The 24,725-nt window shown below is 42.4% G+C and overlaps 1 protein-coding gene across 1 annotated transcript in view; it reads left to right on the top strand.

The window, feature by feature from the left end:
- Positions 1–7,938, top strand: part of YTHDF2 (YTH N6-methyladenosine RNA binding protein F2) — a 31,318-nt gene extending 23,380 nt beyond the window's left edge. Inside the window, exon 5 of the mRNA XM_036123445.2 lies at positions 7,780–7,938. Within this exon, the coding sequence (XP_035979338.2) occupies positions 7,780–7,803 (24 nt within the window). The 3' untranslated portion in view covers positions 7,804–7,938. The remainder of the gene's footprint in view (positions 1–7,779) is intronic.
- The last annotated feature ends 16,787 nt before the right edge of the window (positions 7,939–24,725 follow it).

Raw genomic sequence — 24,725 nt, 5'->3', positions numbered from 1 at the left:
TCATTATTTTAGTTAAGCTAAAAAAAATGTTAATGTATGATTTATCTTACTCTTGTTCTGTTACTAGTCAGATTTATTATTCAGGTACTGAAAATAGTAGATTATCTAGGCTTTTTACTTCTAACCCTTTTGGTAAAATGTGTATAGGAGTTCAGCTTGTAATTAGCAGTCTTGGAAAGAATTTGATGGTAGGAAATGTTATTTAATGCATTAACTTCATCTTGTTGCTCCTCCTTCAGTTCCCACAAATTCATTCCAACTAAATAGCCATTTCTGCACCTAGAAAAACTTAAAAGGGGATGAGAAGGTAGAAGATTTTTTTTTTTTTTTTAATTTATTTATTTGTCAAAGAGTGCGTACAAGCAGAGAGCAGCAGGCAGATCAGGCAGAGGGAGAAGCAGGCTCCCCACTGAGCAAGGAGCCCGATGTGGGACTCGATCCCAGGACCCTGGGATCATGACCTGAGCCGAAGGCAGGGGCTTAACAGACTGAGCCACCCAGGTGTCCCTAGAAGATTTTTTTTTTTTTAAAGATTTTATTTATTTATTTGAGGGAGAGACAGAGCATGAAAGGGGGGAGGGGCAGAGGAAGAGGGAAAAGCAGACTCCCTGCTGAGTGGGGAGCCTGACATGGGGCTCCATCTCAGGAACCTGAGATCATGACCTTAGCTGAAGTCAGACACTTAACGGACTGAGCCACCCAGGTGCCCCAAAGATATATATGTATTTTTAAGATGTATTTATTTTAGAGAGGGAAGGGTGGGGAGAGGCAAAGGGAAGGGTGAGAGAGAGTCTTAAGCAGACTCCACGCTGAGTAGAGAGCCCCATGTGGGGCTCAATTCCATGATCCTGAGACCATGACTCAAGCTGAAATCAAGAGTCGGACCCCCAACTGACTGAGCCACGCAGGTGCCCAAGTACAGCATAGTGATAATGACTGGACAAGTTTATATGTTACACTCTGCTCACCACAAATGTAGCTACCAATCTGTCACCATATAAGGCTATGTCACCATGCAATATCATTGACTGTATTCCCTTTGCTGTACATTTTATCCTCTTACTCATTCCATACCTGGAAGACTGTATCTCCCACTCTCCTTCACCCATTTTCCTATCCCTCCCAACTCCCCTCTGGCAACCATCAGTTTTTTCTCTGTATTTATGGGTCTGTTTCTGCTTTGTTTATTCATTTGTTTTTTAGATTTCACATATAAGTGAAATCATATGGCATATGTCTCCGTGGAAGTGATTTTAGTATAATCACATTTTTTCATGTTAGCCCATCTCAGCATTCTCTTACTTTCAGCCAGGGACACTGAAATTTCTGTTCCTTTTTCTCAAGGCCCATGGGGACATAGGAAAAATTAGTTGAGGGCTATGTAAGTAAACTTAATTTTAGGGGTGAATATCACTTTTTAAGGTTAATAAAATTATAGCCAGCAAATAAATACATGTTTCAGTTGTGTTTAAGGGCTTCTTAAAAGTGGAGGGAGTGGGATGGTATTAGAAACGAGGATATTAAGCTAAATAGAGGAAAAATAAATCCACAGATCTATTCGTATTACAGGAAGAGGTTTCAAATGTGCGGATTTTAGGTAACATTGCCACCTTGTGGATTTTAGGATATTTCCTAGAGATGAAGTTTTGTATTTTATAATTGTAGATGTAAACTGGGGAGGGGCTCAGGTGGGATGGGTGATTAGTATGGGTATTACCTCTAGTTATTTAAGTGGCAGACCAGATGCTGAGGGCTAGAAACTTCTTCCCTTGATTTACACTTTCTTAATATCTTTAAATTTATCTTTATTTCTTAAGATTGTTTCTTTAATCTCGTTATTGTTCTTGTTGAGATTGTGGATTGATTTCAAGATTAGGTTGAATGTGTCCTAATGGGAAATTTGGGGATAGGGTGTGAATTCAGTAAGATCTTGGCTATGATTTTCCTCTGTTCTTTGTTTATTACCAGTACAAGATCCTTAAGCTCTAGGAATGCATGCATCTTCCCTTCTAGCATTGTCTTCTGGCTAACTGGGACTTTATAATTTATTTTGTCTTTGTGCTTGAGGATCTTATGTTTACCTTATTTCAGAAAGCAAATCCATGGCAGGAGCTTAACCTTGACTCACCACTTCAGCCTGTTCTTACCACGGATCTCACTGTAACTGTCTAGCCTGTGGCTCTAGAAGCACTAGATTTAAAAAAGGGGTAGGCCAGTTCCACATGACAGCATGGGGTAAAACAGTTTGACATACCACTTGCCCTGCTATGATGAGTCAGTAGCATTTTCATGTATAAAAGCTGGAGTGTTCAACAAGACATAAATGTGTGTTTTGCTCATGGCAGTTCTGGTTGGGACTTGGACCCATTGGAGATCCAATTTTGCTTTCTTGTGCTCTTCTCTCTTCCCTTTATTATATATCCATCATCATTCTCCTGGTTCCCCCCACTTCCTTACTTTTTATTTATTAAATATTACTAGGGTAGGACTGGTTGATTAGTAATGTCAGCAAATACAGCTGATCTACAAGTGAAGCCCTTTGGCCATAAATTGTCAAAGCATTTAGTGGAATTGTTCTCAGTGGTAATAGGAAGTAGTCACAAAAGTGAAAGAAAGCTGCTGTAAGGAGAAGTCTTTTATAGAAACCTAAAGGTTTTAATGACCAAAAGTGTATAAAAATAATGGTCCTTGTGTTAGAACATTCTCTTTGTCATCTTTTCTCATTCTAAGACACTTGTAAAAAGCTGCTGGGTAACTTCTTTTTTTGTTTTTTACACTTAAAAATTTTATTTTTGAGTAATCTCTGCACCCAGTATGGGGCTTGAATTTACAACCCAGAGATCAAGAGTTGCACACTCTACCAACTTAGCCAGCCAGGGGCCCCTATTTTCTTTTTTGCTAAAATACTCCGTATTTGGGGGCACCTGGGTGGCTCAGTCAGTTAAGCATCTACCTTAGGCTCAGGTCATGATCTCAGGGTCCTAGGATTGAGTCCCATGTCTAGCTCCCTGCTCAGCGGGGAGCCTGCTTCTCCCTCTCCCCCACCCCTCCGCTTGTTCGCTCTCTCAAATAAATAAAATCTTTTAGAAAAGTACTCTGTTTAAGGACTTTTAGTATAGGTCTGAGGAAATACGCTCATTATTTAATTTATTTTTTTTAGAGAGGGAGGAGGGGTAGAGGGAGAGAGAATCTCCAGCAGACTGCCTGCTGAGCATGGGGCTCGATCTCATAACTCTTGAGATCAAGACCTGAGCTAAAATCAAGAGTCAGACACTTAACCGACTGAGCCACCGAGGTGCCCCTGAAATAAACTCATTTCAAAGTTTTATGAATTGTTGCACATGACTTTTAGTGTAGCCAGTATTTGCAGAATTAAATGAAAACTGTAATTTTCTCCCCATTTTATTAACTTTATTTTGAAATAATTTCATACTTAGAGAAATTTCAAGAATAGTACACAGAATGCCTATATACTTTTCACCCAGATTTGCCACTGTACTATTTTGCCACATTTACTTTATTGTTCTCCTTGGAGATGTGTAATTTTCTGACCATTTGAAAGTAAGTTTCAGATAGCTCCTTTTCTTCTCAGTATTTTGCTGTTAATTCCTAAAAATAAGAACATGCACTTACAGCCACAGTGCAGTTATCAACATCAGGATATTTAACATTGACACACAATACTATTATCTACAAATCTTATTTGTATTTTACCAGTAGGTCTTAATATCCTTGATAGCCATTTTTTTTTTTTAAGATTTCATTTATTTATTTGACGGACACAGCGGGAGAGGGAACACAAGCAGGTCGAGTGGGAGAGGGAGAAGCAGGCTTCCCTTGGAGCAGGGAGCCTGATGCAGGGCTTGATCCCAGGACCCTGGGATCGTGACCTGAGCTGAAGGCAGACGCTTAACGACTGAGCCACCCAGGCGCCCCTTGGTAGCCATTTTTTAATGATCCAGGTTCCAATCCAGGATCTTTTAGTTTTCATCTTTAGGGTCTTTTTTAATCTGCAGTGGTTACATATGCATACCACACCCCACCCACCCAGCTGCTTTGTTTATGACATTGCCTTTCTGAAGAGTATATGCTGTTTATTTTTGTAGAATACGCCTCAGTTTGTCTAAGGTTTCCTCATTGTGTACATTCTGATTGTGTTTCTCCGGCAGGAATACTACCTAAGCGACTTTGTGTCCTCAGTGCCTCACAATAGGAGGCTGTTTATGTCATTATTGGGAATGTTATTTTGATCACTTAAAGTGTTCACCAAGTTCTCCATTGTAAAGCTCTTTTCCTTTCCTACTTAAAAAAAAAAAATCTGGTGAATTGTTATTTTCATTGGTGCAAAATCTATTTTACTTTTCAAGATAGTATGTGAATGCGTAAATATCTTTATAATCTCTGAGAAGATGGATGTTATCTTTATTATTTGTAATTATATAAGATTATTTTTGTGCATACATCAAAATGATTTGGAAATAGCACAGCAATTAATCAAGCTTGCCTGAATTGTATCAGTGTGTTGTTTTCTTGATGTTGATCAGGAGATTAAGACTGCTAATGCCATTTATTTGTATGTAATTTGCATAATTTAAAATAAACCTATGGGGCGCCTGGCTGGCTCAGTCAGAAGAGCACTCAACGACTCTTGATATTGGGGTTGTGAGTTGGAACTCCATGTTGGGTGTAGAGACTACTTAAATAAAACTTAAAAAAAAAAAACAGAATTTTATTTAAAAGTCAGTTGTAGCATGTTACCTACTGCTAAACTCGTAAGTAGCTTGTGAGTGAGGTTAGTTGAAGACCTAGTGTTTGCTTTCTAGGAGCTTTTTGATTGAGTTGGGACTAATTTACATAAAACAGGACAATGCAATTTAATTTTTAATTGTGGATGCAGGTTTAGAAAGACATTGAAACTGTGGTGGTTAAGGAAGTCTCAAAGAAGGAAGGGGTATACCCCGAGGGGCAGAAGGCCAGATGTTCCTGGCTTAAAGAATAATAAAAGCATGGGACTGACATTGAGTCAAGAAACACTGAAGAGTCCAGATTTTCTGAAGCCAAGTGTAGATTATTTTGTTCCATAATAGATGAGAGGTTAGGTAAATGGTATTCATCCAAATTACGAAAGACAAAACAGGTGTAGATGAGTTTAAAATTGATGAGAAGCAAGGTGCTGTTTAAAGTTTGACTTTGATCAACTGCAGAGATTTTGTTTTAATTGCAATTTTCCTTTTATAAGCAGGATGTTTATTATCAAAACTTTGGAAGAGTATATAGGAAAGGCAAAGTGAGGGGATTCAAAACTTTTGAGGTCTTTTTTATGTTGGATTGAATCTCTTGTTCTTGAATTGAGTTTGATTTCAAGAGATAGGAGTGTATGGTGAGTTATTTTATTAAATTTGAAATTTCAAAACGACTTAAATAATACCCCAGATGTTGGTAAGTTGGTGAATTTATCCCTGAATTCCAGATACGTGAAATGGGACATCAGAAAAAGACAGCTGCTTGGGTCACCTGGGTGGCTCAGTCAATTGAGTGTCCAACTCTTGGTTTTGGCTTGGGTTGGGTCGTGATCTCAGGGTCCTCAGGGTCGTGGGATTGATCTGTGGGATTGAGCCCTTTGTGGGGCTCTGCACTCAGAACAGAGTGTGCTGGTCCCTCTCCCTCCCCCTCTGCTCCTTCCCCCACTCAAGAGTGTGTCCACGCACTTTCTCTCTCAAATAAAATCTTTTAAAAAAGAAAAAGATAACTGCTCTTTCTGAATACTATTTTTATATCTATGAGTTAATTTATTCGGGGATAGTCAGTTCATCACAAAATTTCACTTTGTTGACTTTTACATAAGTATTTGTTAATAATACGGTGTTAAGAAAGAGCCTATATAGTATATGGCCCTAGGTTTGAATTCTGGTTCTTATTAGGTAATACTGGTCAAGGAACTTTTTTGAGCTTTCGTTTTCTTAGGAATAATACAGTCCCTGCAGCATGGTTATGAAGATCATTATTATTTACAGTATCTGGAACATGGAAACCCATTAAGTGGTAGTGGCTATTCTTTTTAGTAGGAATCATATTTTACTTTGGGTAAATGGGAGCAGATGATTCTACTCAAGCAGATTGATGAATCAAGTATAAGTTCAGGCCTGTGTGCTCCTAACCACTTACTGTTTTTGCTTTTAAAAGGCATGTGGATTGAGGGACGCCTGGGTCGGTTAAGCAGCTTGACTTTTGATTTTTGGTCAGGTCATGATCTCAGGGTCATGAGATGGAGTCCTGCGTTGGGTTCTGCACGGGCATGGAGCCTGCTTAAGATTCTCTCCCTCTGAAAAATGAAGGGGGGGGAATCGGAGGGGGAGACGAACCATGAGAGAGTATGGACTCTGAAAAACAAACTGAGGGTTCTGGAGGGGAGGGGGGTGGGAGAATGGGTTAGCCTGGTGATGGGTATTAAAGAGGGCACGTATTGAATGGAGCAGTGGGTGTTATACGCAAACAATGAATCATGGAACACTACATCAAAAACTAATGATGTAGTGTATGGTGATTAACATAATAAAATTTATTTATTTTTTAAAGATTTTATTTAACAACGAGAGAGAGAGAGGCAGTGAGAGAGGGAACACAAGCAGGGGGCGTGGGAGAAGGAAAAGCAGGCTTCCTGCCAAGCAGGGAGCCCGATGCGGGGCTTGATCCCAGGACCCTGGAACCATGACGTGAGCCGAAGGCAGTCACTTAACCAACTGAGCCACCCAGGCGCCCCTAAAATAAAATTTAAAAAAATAAATAAAAAAGATTCTCTCCCTCTCCCCCTCCCTCATTCCCTCCTTCTCTTAAAAAAAAAAAGACAAATGGATTGGGTCATAGTTTAAAAGATACTAAGGCTGTTGAGGATAAACTTACGAAAGGTACATGAAGAATGATTTTTACTAAGAAATGAGCATTTAGATTTATTTCAGGGAAAACTTAAGTATGGAAGTCAGTTTTCAAAATCCATCTCTAAGTGGATTTTAAACTGTCCCTAGGGGGGCGCCTGGGTGGCTCAGTCGTTAAGCGTCTGCCTTCAGCTCAGGTCATGATCCCAGGGTCCTGGGATCTAGCCCCACACTGGGCTCCCTGCTCTGTGGGAAGCCTGCTTCTCCTCCCACTCCCCCTGCTTGTGTTCCCTCTCTCGCTGTGTCTCTCTATGTCAAATAAATAAAATCTTTAAATTAAAAAAAAAAACTGTCCCTAGGGGAAGAGGATAATTTTCTTTTTTGCTATAGATTAAGAGCTTTCTATATGTCAGCCCATTAATTTTCATACAGCCCTGTGAAATAGGTCTCCTTACTTCACAAAAAAGGAAATTTGAGGCCTATGAATATGCTTAAGGCCTTAGGACTAGTACGGGATGACTCTAGTACTGTTAGAGTTTTTTTAGTATACTTTATATGCTGCTTCCTTTCTTTAGGCTTTTGAGGCATGTTTGAGTTACTTCCATTAGGCCCATATTTTGGGGGATTGACAAGTATTAGCTTAAGCCAACTGTAATTGGAAAACATCTGTTGTAAGTAATGTAAGAAATTTTAATGTCAAAGAAAAATAATTTTGTATTAATTGGGATGATTGAGTGTTTACTACTTTGGTTTAAAATACAGGAAGTAAAAGCTTTTATTTGTGAGGTATATTCTATTTAGCACAAATAACTAAATTTCTTTTGAGTTATTTATAAAGTTTTAATTCTTTAGCATGTTCAGATAAGTTTTAACTAACCATTTCAATTTTTTTTTTTAACCTCTGTAGGAACGTCAAGGTCGTGGCAAATAAAAGGCAGTTCTGCACAGACTGCAGCAACGGTTGCATCTGCGTATCCTACGAGGAAAAAAATGACCTTCAAGAGAATTAGGACTTTTTTCTTAATTTCATTGACTTCAGAGACGATTGCAGACTTGCAGTTTAAGTATTGGAATTTCACAAAAGACATAGGACTTAACTGGAAAATGAAAAAAAAAAGAAAAAGAGAAAACTAAACAAAAAATCCCTCTAGGTAGTTTAGGTGAAAAATGTCCCTTTTATTTTGGCTTTGGTTGTGATTTCAGAGCATAATGCTTTGTTTTTTTGTCTTTTTACTATGTTTTCCGGATTTTAAAGTCCGTAAGTGCATACAGTTTTCTCTAATTTTTAAACCCTTTCCTCTCCCCATTTTGACATTTGCACTTGGAGAACACTTGAGTTTCGAAGATTTTGGGCCTCCACCCCAGAAAGTGGGAATTTGGTTTTTCCCTTCCGAACTGGAAGAACATTTTTATGAAGAATTTTTGTCTTGGAGAATTTAACAGTGTTACCCAAGGTTGTGTCTTTAAGGGTGGTTCATTTTCTCTGACCCTTTGTTACTCAAAGTAAAGTACTAGGAGTCCTAAGAAATTTTCTGTTCTTGTACATTATACTGATTAAGTCAGGATTAATTTGATTTCAAAGCTAAGAACAGTGGTAAAAACTTGTTTACAGAAATGCATTTTGGAAGAGAAAAATATTGTAAAACGTGTAGTGAATGTTTCTTCAGTTTATTGTTCAGCCAATGAGGAAAGGGCATTGCCTTTCTTTTTACCATTAATCACTTCTCAATAAACGTGAGATCCTGTTGAGCATCACTTCTAGTACTATTTATTAGTATGATTTGAGTCTCCTACGTTTTATGAAAGATTCGGAGTGTAAGGAGTTGTACGAGATGAGATGGCAACTGGTTTTAGAAAGTTTGCTGAAATGAAATAGTTCAGGCTTGCTTTTGTATCCAGGGCTGGACAACCGTGACCTCTGTAAAGAAAAAGGTGGGTCAGAATTCATAATGCTTCCCAGCGAAGGTCGAGCCACTATTAAATCATTCAGCAAATATATATATATTTTTAAAGATTTTATTTATTTGACAGAGACACAGCGAGGGAGGGAACAGGGGGAGTGGGAGAAGGAGAAGCAGGCTTCCCGCGGAGCAGGGAGCCCGATGTGGGGCTTGATCCCAGGACCCTGGGATCATGACCTGAGCCAAAAGCAGACACTTAACGACTGAGCCACCCAGGCGCCCCTTATTCAGCAAATACTTGATTATGAGGGCTTATTAGGTGCCAGCCACTGTGCTAACCCTTTAGAAACCTGGCCAGATAGTGCATAATTTTACTTGCAAAGTAGGTAGAGCCCAATATCAAGGATGTAAGTGTTTAATTTGAAATACCGCTTATCTAGAGAATATTCCATGTGGGTGCAGGCTAAAAATAAATTGGAGTGGGGCTTGGGTCTTTGTGAACCATATAACCATAATGGTATTTGTTTTACCCTTGTTTATTTCTCAAGGTTTGGGGCTTCTCTGCCTTAAAGATTTTTAGCCCTTGGGGTGCCTGGCTGGCTTAGTAGAGCATGGGACTCCTTTTTTTTTTTAAGGGGGGACGGGAGGCACAGAGGGAGACAGAATCTTAAGCAGGTTCCACACCCAGCGTGGAGCCTGACGTGGGGCTCAGTCTCACAACTCTGAGATCATGACCTGAACCGAAATCACAAGGCAAGTGCCAACTGACTGAGCCACCCAGGTGCCCCAAGGATAGGACTCTTGATCTCAAGGTTGTAAGTCCGAGCCCCCTGTTGGGTGTAGAGATTACTTTAAAAAAAAAAAAAAAAGATAAATAAAAAGATTTTTAGTTAAGATGTCCCAATTTTGTAGAGTTAGTTAAATATGTGAAAACTTCTATAAGAAAGGGTTTTGAAAATGGGTTTTAATGATGTTTTGTCCTCAAATGACTTACTCATTCGGCTATTCTACATAGCCCAGGCTACTGAATCAAATACTGCTGATTTGTGGTTAACATTGTAGCTGTCACTTCAAGTTGAGAACTTTTCTCTACCTGAGGCACAGTGTAATATACCTAGATATTCCTATTTGCCAAGCTCATTTTGAAATACTTTTCTCCCCAAATTGGGAGTCCTTTGCACTTTAATCAGTTTGAAGATGCTCAACTTCTGAATTAGAAATGTAACATTCACTGTTTTCAGTATTAGTCAAACTTCTGTGACTTACAGAGCCTGTAGACTTCCCAGGCTCCCATGAGCTTGATTGTCCAGTATTTCACCTTCAAAAGGGAAAACATCCTGAGAAAAGCAAATTCAAAAGCAATTTTTCCTAGATTTTTCCACCTTGTATTCAAGTTGGATATAAGATGATTCAAGGTGCATTTTTTTTTGCTATTTGAAATGTTAGTTTAGTTTAAGCCAGTGCTTCCCAGTTTTTCTTTTCACATCACAGAAAATACTGGTATGGCTTTGGGGGCAAATTGAAAGGAATTTGGAGTCCCTAACAAGGCTGTTCTCCTAGCTCTCCCTGAGTGTTGAGGGGGTCAGGATGTTGGATTTCTGTATTATTATTACTATTTTTTAAAGATTTTATTTGACAGAGAAAGGGAGAGAACACTTAAGCAGGGGATGTGGCAGACAAAGGGAAAGGGAGAGGCAGGCTCCTTGCTGAGCAGGGAGCCCGATGTGGGGCTTGATCCCAGGACCCTGGGATCATGACGTGAGCCGAAGGCAGATGCTTAAACTGAGTTAGCCACCCAGGTGCCCCAGGATTTCTGTATTAAAAATACACAGAAGCATTTTTGTAGTATAAAAAATTAGATTATGTTCTCCCTAAGAGTTTGGTCCAGAAGTTGGTTTGGTGAAGATCTCCCAATGCAGCTAAAACTAGTTCTCTTATTTGCCAATGACAGCTTTGCCAGCGGAAATTGTTGACTTTTGATTATTTGCCCTCTGTACTTTTGTTCTATCATTTGTGAATGTAAGACTTTGGATAGCCATGTTTGTGTACTTTTTTCCTTTGCTGAGGGAAAACTGAACAATCTCAACATACCAGTGTCAATTCAAAGCATTCTAAACCTTTAAGATGAGTAAAATGTGTAAATCTTAAATTCATTCAATTTTTTTTTTTTTTTAATTTATTTATATGACAGAGAGACAAAGCGAGAGAGGGAACACGAGCAGGGGGAGTGGGAGAGGGAGAAGCAGGCTTCCCGCTGAGCAGGGAGCCCGATGCGGGGCTCGATCCCAGGACCCTGAGATCATGACCTGAGCCGAAGGCAGACGCTTAACGACTGAGCCACCCAGGCGCCCCTCATTCAGTTTAATCTTAGTCACATTTGATTGGCTATTTCCCCCTAATATGTTTCTTTTGTTTTTTGTTGTTTTTTTTTTTTGCATGTTCCATTTTTTAAAAAACTTGTATTGGAATAATTTTAGACTTTTGTGAAAATAATACAGAGAGTTGTCTCATACACCGGTTCACTTCGCTTTCCCCAAATGTCAACATTTTACATAACCATAGTACTATTAACTAATCTATGGATTGTGCCGGTTGTTCAAGGAATACCCTTTTTTCTCTGGCTCTGTATCCAATCCAGGATCCCATCTTGCATTTAGTTGTCTTTAGGCCTCCAGCCTGTGAGTTCTTCAGTCTTCACTTTTTATGATTAACACTTTTGGAGAGTACTGGCCAAGTATTTTATAGAATGCTCCTTGAATTGGATTTGTCTCATTTTTTTTTTTTAAAGATTTTATTTATTTGACAGATAGCAAGAGAGGGAACACAAGCAGGGGGAGTGGGAGAGGGAGAAGCAGGCTTCCCGCCGAGCAGGGAGCCCGATGCGGGGCTCGATTCCAGGATCCTGGGATCATGACCTGAGCCGAAGGCAGACGCTTAACGACTGAGCCACCCAGGCGCCCCTCATATTTTCTCAATATTAGATTGAAGTTATTTTTTGGTAAAAATACCACAAGAGTCCCGGGCCCTTCTCACTGCATTATATCAGGATACATAATGTTCATATGTCTTAACTACTGGTGATGCTGACTTTGATCACGTGGTGTTAAGGTGGTGTCTGCCAGGTTTCTCCATTGTATAGTTAATTGATTTTCCCTTTGTAATTAATAAGTAACTCGTGGAGGGGTATACTTTAAAACTATCAATCTCTGGTTCGCTAATTTTGACATCTGGATTGTTACTGCCTACAACAAACATTACTGTGGCGTTTGCCAAATGTTTATTTGCTAGATCTACTCTACATTTATGCTAATTAGAATCCTACTGTAAGGAGGAGCTGTGCTTTCTCCCCATTTTTAAAAAATTTGTATCAGTGTTGGGGCGCCTGGGTGGCTCAGTTGGTTAAGTGACTGCCTTCGGCTCAGGTCATGATCCTGGAGTCCCAGGATCGAGTCCCACATCGGGCTCCCTGCTCGGCAGGGAGTCTGCTTCTCCCTCTGACCCTCCCCTGTCTCATGCTCTCTCTCTCTCTCTATCTCATTCTCTCTCTCAAATAAATAAATAAAATCTTAAAAAAAAAAAAAAAAAAAAAAAAAAAAAATTTGTATCAGTGTTGACTCAGGTATATTTAATTCCGTGGGTCAATGCTGTCATTTATTTTTTGTTGCTCAAATTGTCCCAGCTTTGGCAATTGGGAGCTCCTTTAAGTTGGCTCTTGTGTCTTTTTCACATGTCCTCAATGTTTTTTTGGAGCCCTTCCTTACTTTCTGATACAGTGTATCTAGATAGATGTTCCCCAGCTGGTCTTGTATTTTCTCTGCCCCAGCTCCATTTTTCCAAGGAATAAAGGTTCCTTTTATTGGGGAAATTTAGAAACCATCCCTTGATTTTTTTTTTAAAGCAATTCTTTAAATTGTACAAGATTATTAGAGTTTATCTTACTGATGTAGGTGGAAAATGATGTAGCCTAACAAACACCTAATCACTTCATTTCTTCTACTCGTCTCAAAGCACTGTATATATATGAATCTTCTGGAGTTATGGAAAGGCCCAATGAATGTGGGTTGGCTTGTGCCCTTCCATAATTTCTTTAATCTAATAGAGACCCAAAATGTTGGAAGATCTGGTTTCCACCCCACCTAAACTATTTGAGAGGTTCAGAGGTATTTCTACCTGCAAGAAAATAAATGGTCATATACTAAAGTTTTCAGTTTTTCATTAGAGTTAATATGAACTTGGATATTGCCAGTTATTTTGACTTTTATTTGAAAAATGATTTACAGACAGTTCCTGATTTATGATGGTTCGAATTAAAATTTTTCAACTTTATGCTGGTGCGCAAGTGATAGGCATTTGGTAGAAACCGAACTTGGAATTTTGATCTTTTTCCAGGCTAGCAATATGCCCGAAGATATTTTCTCATGTTGCTGGGCAGGGCTGCTGCCGTCAGTCCCATCACATGATCAGGAGGGTAAACAGATAACACTTACAACCATTTAGTGCCCACACAACCATTTTGTTTCTCACTTTCAGTAAGGTATTCAATAAATTACGAGTTATCCATCACTTTATTATATAATAGGCTTTATGTTAGATGATTTTGCGCAACTGTAGGCTAATTCTGAGCACATTTAAGATAGGCTAGGCAAAACTATGATGTTTGGTAGGTTATGTGTATATATTTTTTTAAAGTTTTTTTTTTTTTTTAAGTAATCTGTACGTCCAAGGTGGGGCTTGAACTCAACAATCCCAAGATCAAGAGTTGCATGTTCTACAGCCTGAGCCAGCTTTTGTCAGGACCCAACCCCATCTTAAGTCGAAGATATGTATTTGAAATGTGGTTTGTGTGATAAATGTAGGACCCTTCTGATAAAGAGTAATAGTGTCTTGTAGGATTCATTCTTTTTTTTTTTTTTTTTTTACAATTTGATTGTTTACAACTGATCCCCCCTCCCCCGCCCCCGGAAGTAATGCCCCGTACGACTGTGTGTGTCACTTATCGTTAGTGGTTTCTGGGCAGCTGGTGACGCTCCTTACCTTTAAGAAGTCTTTAGAATTCTTAATATTTATTATATCTGCTGGGCTTGCATGTGGGGAAACCTGATGTGGTTGTGGGGTAAGGTATCCACAGCGAGATTAAGTGGATTGGAGAAGGTCTCACAAATCTGCATGACTCTGCTTCCAGGTGCCCGGGACTGGCTCTGCAGCCCGGCCTGCGGGGTGAGCTTAGGACCCGACCTCCCCGCTGCGCCCCACCCGGCCGCTGGGTTAGGACACTGGACGGCGCGTGCGCAGCGCCCGCCGCCGCGTCGTCGGCCCCGGCCTGGTGGCCTGCAGGAGGGCCAACCTAGGTCCTGCTAACCTGATTCTCCGTGTTCCCGCGACCCCACTAGCTCTAGCCCGCTGCGGCCCGAGGGCCCGCTCTGCATACCCTCGTTTTTGTACGCTCTTCCCCTGCCCTGACCGAAGGGCTATTTTACCGCCAGAAACGGTTTAAGATGGGGTTGGTCCCCCTGAGCTAAACCCCTTACCTTCACCGGTGAGCGAGGTAGCCCGAGGGACGGGGAAATGGGATTTAGCGCACCCTGCTAACAGCGCAAAGGTGACTTCAGTGTCACGCATGGTTTATTGTTTGCTTTTACCTTTTAAAATAATCCTCAAACGTGTGACTGGCTGGCAGAAGGTTGGAAAGCTATTACTCTGGACCCACCTGCTGGCCATGAGCGCTGTTCCCCTGCTCAAAAAAGAAAAAAGTTAAGAATTGCCCTCCACCGCCCAAAAGAATTGCCCTTTAAGGGGAAGCTCCTTGAAGAAAGTATGAATTTTGCTGCTTTGTCCAGGGTTTCGCCTGCGTGTACTCCTCTGTGTTTTCCATTTCTTCAGCCTGGATTTTGTGAGCCCCTGTGGGCTGCTATTGTTGGGCACCCGGGAAAGGGAAATGAGTAAGATTCTTGTCCTCTCAGAATTCAGTTTAAGGATTACACTGTAATACTGTTTGGAGTTGTGGGAGATAGGGGGTGCTTCAAGAAGAGAAGAGGGGCATCTACCCAGAAGATTGCCCTTTCTGTATTGGATTTTCTTTCTTTCCTTTTTCTTACTCGGTGGAAACCACACAAGCCCCTTGCCTCTTCATCTTGCTTCACAGCGGCCGCTCTCACTCGGAGGCACGCCACTGCTCCAGCATTAGTGAGCTCTGGGATGTTTGGCGAGTCAGCGAATCGCTCTGCAAATTTCCTCTTTGGAAAGAGGAAGCTAGTTGATGTATGATTTTTGCAGGGATTTAAATTCATTTTAACTAGTAGCGCTTTTCTGATGAAAGAAACGAAATAAACCAGATAGTTACATATATAGCATAAAAAGGTGTATATCTTGGTATAGCGGTTTGCTATTTACTCTTCTAAACTTTAAAAAAATTTTTTTGCTTTATGACATATAAAAACTATATGTAGCATGTGTGTATTCCTAAATATATATAATCCCATAATTTTAAATTATTTTACAAAAATGGAATAATACCAAACCATCTGCAGTGTCCTCCTTTACCCCTCCCACCCCCCCGCAATCACAATTCCATGAATTTCCTATTTTGGTTTGCTAAAGAAGGACACAGGTCTTCTATGACAATCTAATATGAATGTCCTTTTAGCATCCTGAGGTGAGCAGCAGCCCAAGGGCCTACACCTCTGTCATCAAAAGCAACTTGGCAGAAGCCTGTCCTAAACTTGTTCCTCTGGAATCCAAACTTTTCCAGATTTCTTCTTCCCCAAAGCCTTTCAGCTTGAAGTTAGACACTCCATTTTTACATGAATGGCATTCCAAATCAACGGAAGTATAGGGCATGATTGGTCAGGTGGGTGAAGAGTAAGCCAGCCAGGACTGGATAGGGAGGGTAGTGTGGGGAAGGCTGCTGCTATATGCCAGGCAGAGTTCTAGGCACCTGGGGGGACACAGAAAATGAAAAGCTCCTGCTTTCAGTGGGACTTTAATTCTGGTGGAGAGACAAATTTGTCAGGTGATGATGAGTGCTTCAGAGAAAATAACACAAGATAAGCGTCTGAGGCTGGAAGAACATGCCAGCAGAAGTCCAGAGAAGTGAGAGGGAAAAACAAGTTGGGTAAGACTTTGAGAAGAAATCACCCACTTTTGACAAAAGTGGATCCACTTTTCATTCTATCTCACCATGCCTCCCATTCCATTTCTTGACCATAATCCGCCTCCCACCTTGTACTCACCATCAACTTCCTTGCCCCTTTCTCTCACTTCATCCATTTTAACTGACAAACCACAGTCCAGGTTACATGCAACTCTTTCACTACCTGTTCCTGTGCCATTCAGAGTGGTTGGAGAGAAACATGCAACGAGGGTCCTATTTTAAATTCATGATCATCAGTCTCAGGAGGGGAATCACCAACATTTCCCCCTCTATTCACTTTCCTACTCACGAGATTAATCATTTCATACCTTCTCCCTTTCCTGAAACCTCTAGCACCTCAGATCCTACATTTACTCTCAGTTAAGACTTTACTTCCTACTTGACTGAGGAAGCTGAAGCAATCAGAATGAAACATCACAGACTCCCTCCACTACATTTACTCACGCAACATTGTAGATCAGTGTTTCTTGAAGCCTGGTCTCCGGGCCAGCAGCATCAGCACCCTGGGGAGCTTGTCAGAAAGGCAAATTATTGGGCCCCACCTCAGACCTACTAAATCACAAGTTCAAGGGGTGGGGCCCAGCAAGCTGTGCTTTAATCTGTGCTCCAGATGATTCTGATGAACCTTCTAGTTTTGAGAACCATGCCCTTGGACTATGCATGTTTCTGTCTAGAAAATCCCTCCAGCTGTGCACCAGACCTTCATCTCTCACCAACTCAACAACATGGCTCCATCAAATCTCCCCTCTTCCATATCCCAATTTTACTTCTTTCTATCGGATCATTCCTGTCAGCATACAAACATGCTGTTGTTTCTCCTGTTTCTTCGGCCAGTGACCGCCCATTTCTCTATTCTTTGCAGCAAAACCCCAAAGAGGAAGCTGTTACTCACTGGCTCCATTTCTCCATTCATTCTCTCTAATCCACTCCAATCAGGCTTTCATCCTCTTCATCCCATTGAACTGGTCTTGTCAAGGTCATAAGTGACATCAGGTTGTTAATTTTCAGTCCTCGTGACCTATAAACAGCATGTGGCATTGTTTCCTCCTTGATACCCTTTCTTCACTTGGATTCTAGCACAGAGTACCTCCTCTGATTTTCCTCGTTTCACTGGGTGTTCCTACTTAGTCTCCTTGACTGGTTCCTCTTCTGCTTTGTGTCCTCTCCATACCAGAGTAACCCAGGGCTCCGTTCTTGACCCTCTACACTCACTAGATTTCATCCAATCCTGTGGCCCTGAACACCATTCATGTGCCCACAATTCCCAACTAGAATCAGTTCAAATATGTCTCCTGAACTCTGGTATATTCGACTGCCAGCTCGGCCTGTCCACTGGATGTCTCACCAGCAGTTCAAACCCAGCACTTCCAAACCCAAACCCCTTCCTTCCTCATCTACCCCATCTCCTTTAGTAAAAAATTCATCCCTTCCATTTCTAAGTCCAAATCCTGGGAGTAATGTTTGATGCCCTTTCTCACATCCTGTATCATATTTGTCAGCAAGTCTTATTGGTTGAACACTTCTTGCCACATCTATGGGCCAAGTCACTATCCTCTCTCACCTTGATTGCCACAATCTTGAAGCGGGTCTCACTTCCACTTTTGCTTCCCACACTCTGTCCTCCCACAGCAGCACAGATCACCCCACTTCTCAGCTTACACCCTCTCAGAGCTCCCATGTCACTCAGAGTAAAGGCCAGAGCCTTCTGGGGCTCACAAAGCCTATGCCATCTGACCTCCATTCCCACATTCATCTCACTGTTCTCCGGGCTTACATCTGCACTCTTCTCATCTGTTCCACTCACCCTGGCCTCCCCGAGACCCTTCAAACATGTCAGGTTCCTGTCAGAGGGGCTTCGCCCAGCTGTGTCTTCCACCTAGAACAACACTTTTCTTCATACATCTGCAAGGCCCACTCACTCCTTCACCTCCTTCAGGTTCCTCAGCAGGGTTGTCTTATTCATGAGGTCTCTCCCGACTACCCTGTTTACATGCGCTATGCCCGTCTCCCACACTGCCTGTCTCCCTTGCTCCAGCCTTACAGTAGGCAGCCGTGGGCCTGAAATTACACCCACCCCAGTCTGTCTCTTGCCATTCTGAGGTGGGGAGTCAAGAAAGCTAAAAGAAAGAAAGAAAGAAAAGAAAGAAGAAAGAAAAAGAAAGAAAGAGGGAAGGAAGGAAGGAAAGAAAGAAAGAAGAAAGAGAAAAAGAGAAAGAAAGAAGAAAGAAAAAAGAAAGAAGAAAGAGAGAAAGAGGGAAGGAAGGAAGGGAAGAAAGAAGAAAGAAGAAAGAAAAAGAAAGGAGGAAAGGCAAGCTGATAAAAAGTTGTCAAGCAGTTTTAAAAATTGTATCAGTAATTTCAGGTTAACAGAATTTTTAAGATACAATTTCTATCTTTAAATTCCAACTCCTGCTTTCCTAGAGTGATAGGAGCACTGACCAGGGAGCCAGAAACCTTGGAATCTCGGCCTGGACCTGTCACTAAGGAGCGCGGTGACCTGTGGCAAGCCAGGCATTAGGCTTGGTCAGCTTGGAAAAGAGAGGGAGCTGGGCCCAGTGACTTAGGAGGTTCACCCACCCACCTCCAATCCTGTGAACTCTACGCCAAGATAAGCCCAGCGCTGTCGCTGTTTCTCATGCCCCCCCCCCCCCAAGGCTGTCGCTCTCCCCTGCCCAGGCTACCGCCTCAGCCTCCTTACTGATCTTCCCTGTTCGCTCTTGCCCTCTAATCCATACTTTTCACATCACTGCCTAAGTGAAGTGTTATTGCAAATATAAATGCCCATTTCTCTCTTGAGCCCTCCACTGGCTTTCCCATTGCACCTGGAATCCCCCCACCCCATGCTCCTTACTCGGGCTTACGAGGCCGTGGCCCCTCTGGTTCTGTGCTTCCTCTACCTCAGCTTGTTGCAGCCACCGTGGTTTCCAGCCGCTCCAATAACCGAGCTCACTCCCGCCTGGACAATCCTGTTTTGCGTGCACGTTCTTCCTCCTCCCTCGTGTTCCCCTGGTGGATTCCCTCTTATATTTAAGGACTCAGCCTCAGTGTCATTTCCTAAGTGCGAACTTCCTTTCCTGACCATCTTATCTAAAGCCAGATCTCCCTTGTTACTTTAAAATTCAGCTCACTACTTATTTTCTGTTTGCATCTTAACATTTCTCACAACGCAACATTATTTTCAGTCAGGCAATACTCACAGAGTGGGATCCCATACCACTGAGAAAAGATAGAAATCTATGTATTGATGTAGAATGAGGTCTTAAGATAAATTGTTAAGTGAAAAAAACCCAAAGCGCAGTACAGTGTGTCGAATACCACCATTTGTGTGATAAGGCAGGGGGAGGATGTATTTGCTTGTATATACATAGGTTATCTCTGGGTGGGTGCGGAAGAAACCGATAACATTGCTTTTGCCTCTGCGGAGGGGACTAGAGGAGTGGGAGGCTTTTCACTGTGTATCTTTTTGTATTTGGAATCACATAAAGTACTACCTATTAAAATTGAGTGTTTAAAGGTTGTGTACTTGCTCTGTTTCCTATCTCCCTAAGGAGAATATAAACGTCCTGAGAGTGTATACCATGGCCTTTCGTGTTCCCTATTATGTCCTCAGCACTTAAAACCATGCCTGGCACCTACTAGTGCTAAGTACAGATGAATGAATGAAAGAATGAAGGTCTCTCCCAGCTCTAACATCCTGGTTTCAACCTTAGGGCTTCAAGAATATAAGACATGGATTCCAGGACTCAGCCATTCAGAGGCACCGAGAGAGACACTGGTTTCTTCTGTGGTGTGCTGTCCTGTTTTTCTTTGTTGTGATCAATAAGCTTTAAAAAAAAAAAGTGACCGGGAGTGTGTGGAGGTGGGATGTGGAGGACCTGCCTGGCACAGATGTGCTTCCAAGTGAGAGCCCAAGTAGCCACAAGAGGGCAATGTCCTGCTAAGCTCATGCCCCAGTCTTGGCCTCGGGGGTTGGCAGCCTCAGGGACAAGCTAAAGAGGCCCTTTCCCGCCACCTCAAAACATTCAGGATCACAGCTCCTAGCACACTCCAGTTATGAGACTGTCTTCTGCACTAGATTCTAAACTCCCTGAGCTCAGGAACTGACTTTGTCTTGCTCGCCAGTATACTCAGAGCCTGGCATAGAATGAACAAAAGAAAGAATGAATGAAAGATTAAATATTGAATGAGAGAACTCGAAGAACAAGGAGAGAAAGCCTGGAATCAGGAGCTGTCATACCTAAGGTAGCCAGCAGGTGGCACTACAGGAACGTTTTTGAGTTGTCTCAGGCTCGCTCTCTTTCCTTCTTTCCTTCTTTCTCTCTCTCTTTTATTCTCTTCCTTCCTTCCTTTTAATATTTTATTTATTTGTCAGAGAGCGCGAGAGCATAAGCAGGAGGAGTGGCAGGCAGAGGGAGAAGCAGACTTCCCGCGGAGGAGGGAGCCCGATGTGGGACTCGATCCCAGGATTATGGGATCATGACCTGAGCTGAAGACCCTTAACCAACTGAGCCACTCAGGCGTCCCTCTTTTCTTCTTCTTCTTTCTTCTTCTTCTTCTTCTTCTTCCTTCTTCTTCTTCTTCTTCTTCTTCTTCTTCTTCTTCTTCTTCTTCTTCTTCTTCTTCTTTCTTCTTCTTCTTCTTTCTTCTTCTTCTTCTTCTTTCTTCTTCTTCTTCTTCTTCTTCTTCTTTTCTTTCTTCTTCTTCTTCTTTTTTTTTAATTTTTATTTATTTTAGAGGGAGAGCAGGAGCAGGGAGGGGCAGAGGGAGAAGGAGAGAGAATCCCAAGCAGGTTCCACCCTCACACGGAGCCTGACGTGGGGCTCTATCTCAGGACCTGGAGATCACCACCGCAGCCGAAACCAAGAGTTGGACGCTTAACCGACTGAACCACTCGGGTGCCCCAGCCTGAGCCTTTCAGCGTGGAACACACAGCCCTATTTTGACCAAGAGAAGGAGTAGCTGATTTTTGACAAATTTACTAAGTCCTCCAGTTGGCATCAGGGACTGTAAGAAGAGGCAGACCTGGAACAGGGAGCTAGAAGCCCTGCATAGAAATCAACACTACAGGGCAACCCTCTTGGGTCCCCATCCTCCTCCGGAGCTTTGTATTATCACTCAACAAACTTTGCTTTACTATCACTCAATAAACCTTGCTTTGCTGCCCACCAAAAAAAAAAGAAAAGAAAAGAAAAAGAAAGAAAGAAATCAACACTACATAGGAAGACAAGTGCTATTCTGACCCTCAGCCCTGACAAGGATGTTTTAAATTTGTTTGAGGCATTTGGGGAAAGTTCACAGAGGAAGTGACATCTGAAGTGGGCCTTGAAAGTGAGGAGTATTGGGGCGCCTGGGTGGCTCAGTCGGTTAAGTGTCCCACTCTTGGTTTCAGCTCAGGTCATGATCTCAGGGTGGTATGATCGAGCCCGGCATCAGTGCTCAGCGCAGAGTCTGCTTGAGATTCTCTGCCTCTGCCCCTTCCTCTGCCCCTCACCCTTCACCCCTCACCTCACTCACACACGCTCTCTCTCTCTCTCAAATAAATAAATAAAATATTTAAAAAAAAAGAAAGTGAGGAGGATTTATGCGGTTGGAAGACATTCTAAGTGGAGGCAATAGACTCATGGGAAATTGGGAGAATAGCGAATTGACAAGGATGGCTGGGTTTTCCCAGTTTGCTGGGAGATAAAAGGGTAAAGACAAAATTCTGCTCTGAGGGTTTACATTTTTTTTTTAAGTAAACTCTACGCCCAGCATGGGGCTCAAACTCTTGGCCCGAAATCAATAGTCACATGCTCTACTGACTGAGCCAGCCAGGAGTCCCAAGAGTTTACATTTTTGATTAAAGAACAAAAGACTTAGGAGATTAACTAATGCAATGCATACAGTAGGGGCTCAAGAAATAGTCAATGGATTGAGATTTATGTGTCAGGTAAATAGTAGAGGCTCAACAAACATGCTGAATGAATGAATCATGGAACTTTGGGTGGTTTCTTTGCTAAATCACATGTCCTTGCTGATGCTTTAAGACCTTGTTTTCCAAGATTCTTCCCCTCTGTGTCCAACGCTCTTCACAGGCAGCATTTCTCTCTGCCAAAGACAAGAAACCCTGACCCCAAGGGGAAAGGGTTGCAATAACCTGTGAGCTCCCTGGCATCCACAGCCTTATAGAGAATTCCCAAGTGCTGTCCCTAGAACATAGTCTCCTTCCTTTGGACTAGATAACAGTAATCATCAGTTATATTTTTATACCTGATGTTATCCATCACCTCCGTCTTGCTAAATCAACTGGACACATTTCCGTCCTCATTTTTACGTAATTTGGAGGACTGCTGCTTTCTCCAGACACTCTCCTTCCTACCTGTGTGACCCGTGCTCTCCAGTTTGCCACCTGCCTCACTCCTCTTCTTGGTTTCATCTGCCAGCTTCTCTGGCTCCTCTCTGTAGCCATTAAAGGTTGAGTTCTGGGCCCTAGCCTCCTCTGCTTTATCCTTTCCCTGGATGAGCTCATTCTTCCCGAGGTTTCAATTACCATCTAGATGTCAACACTCCTCAGCTCTCTCCCGAGACCTCTCTTGGAGCATCAGCCCACACATCCAACAGCCAACTTGACTTTTTCACTTGGGTGTTTCTTAGGCATCTTAATCTCAACATGTTTAAGAACGCCTCATCTTCCCCACCTGCTCCCCCTCTGGGGTCCCTATCATGGTGCACGGCTGCATCACGCAGCCCGTGCCTGCGTCCGGAAGCCTGTGTGAGTCATCCTTGACTCAAGTCCTGATCCTCCCACCCCCTCAATATCTCCCGAGACCTTCCACTGCTCTCCATCCCCAGCACTGCCATTATCTAGAGCTGCCCTTCTGGGGGCCATTCTCTCCTCAGTAGCCAAGTGACTTTTTAGAAATGCAAATGAGATCATGTTATGTATCAAAATTCTTCAAATACCCTCCCATTTCCCTTATATGAAATCCAAGACCTTTAACCATGACCTTCAAGACCCTGTATGATCTGGCTAATGCCCACATTTCAGGCTTCATCTCATGCTGCTCTTTTCTCCATGCTACTTCAACCAGATTGAATTTCACTTAAGCATTCATTCATTCATTCATTCATTCTACCAGGTATTTATACTTCCATTTAAGCATTCATTCGTTCATTCATTCATTCATGCTACCAGGTATTTATACTTCCTTTTAAGTATTCATTCATTCATTCATTCATTCATTCAGGCAACCAATATCTGTGCCAGATGTGGTCCTAGGTACTTGGGTGTGAACAAGGCGAATGGCTTTGTCCTCATGGAGCATCGTGTTTTCTCTTCCTGCTTCGGGCTCTTCTCACATGTGGTTCCCTCTGCCTGAACTCCCTCCTCCAACATACACACTTTACTCCCCTTAACCTTCTAGCTCCAGTTCATCATTCAGGCCAAAATTAAGTGCCATTTCCTCTCCGAAGCTTTCCCAGACCTCTCCGGCTCAGTCAGGAACCCCTGTTGTAGATTCCCACGGTCCTGAACTTGTCCTTCATTACTCATGTCTGTTTTCCCTGCAGGACCAGAGGCTCTAAGAGACGGAGAACCAGGCCTGCTGCGCTCACTGGTACCAGGCACTCTGCTGGGCTCCTATCACGAACTCCGTACCTACTGCTTGAATGAAAGCACATGTCCTTATCATTTGGATCTGCTTTTTCAAAATATTTGAGGATGACATCTTAAATGTTACCACAGACACAGCCCCGCTACTCAGCCTTGTGTAGTCACGTCTGCCTTGTGCCCAATGCTGTGCTTTGAAGGAGACTATTGATCCTGACATTTCCCTGGGTCAAGAAAGCGAACACTCAGCCTGCACAGAGATTTGCCCCTAAAGCCCTTTCGCTCAGTCAGCTTGTCCCACAGAAAGGTGGCTCATGGATCAAAGAACACAGGCCTCACCTTGAGAGGGATTCTCATCTCCAGCCTTGGCCACTTGTTAGTTATATGAACAGGTCATTCAACGTTTCTGACCCTCAGCCTTCCTCCCTGTGAAGACGGGCATCATAATCCATGCATTGCTGGGCTGATGGGAGGGGACTACTCTTGTTAGCTTTTCTCCTAACCACAAGGCCATGCGTGTTCTTGGTTAGCCGTCTGGCTAGTGGGTCAGAGACACCAGGGTCTGGGTCTTGGCTCTGTCACTTCATAGTAAGCTGACCATGGGGGAAGTAACATAACATCTGAGCCTCAGTTTCCTAATGTAGAAAATGGGGACAGAGTCACACCTGCATCTAGGGTTGTGGTGGGCACTTATATGAAGTTAATGTGTACAGAGGACTCAGCCCAGAGCCTGGCATATGGTAAATACGCAATGTATGTGCATAGTATCATGACAGAGATGTAAGGGGGACAGAGAAATGGGGTCCACGGTTCTGATCTTCACCGGTGAATTCATTTGGGAACTATTATCATCTAATTTGTGGAGGGTCCTGAGGGAGGTGCATTGGGTATGGATCACATTCCCAAGTCTAGTAGAGGAGAGAAAACATGTCTATAATTAAGGAGGATTTCATGTGCCAAGTGAGACATTTTATTAAAAAAAAAAAAAGCCAGAAGACTTAAAAGCTTATTGAATGAAAGAAGCTAGAAGTAAAAGAGTATATATTACATGATTCCATTTTTATGAAGTTCTAGAACTGGCAAAACAATCTGTGGTGATGGAGGTCAGCAGAGGGGTTCCTATTAGGGTACTGTCTGGGAGGAAGTATGAGGGAACTTTCTGGAAATGTTCTGTGTTTTCATCTGGGTAGTGGAACCCTGGGCATAAGCAAAAT

This window comes from Halichoerus grypus, chromosome 5, assembly GCF_964656455.1.
Source record: "Halichoerus grypus chromosome 5, mHalGry1.hap1.1, whole genome shotgun sequence".
Classification (NCBI taxonomy): domain Eukaryota; kingdom Metazoa; phylum Chordata; class Mammalia; order Carnivora; family Phocidae; genus Halichoerus; species Halichoerus grypus.
This window is presented reverse-complemented; position numbering and strand designations above follow the sequence as displayed.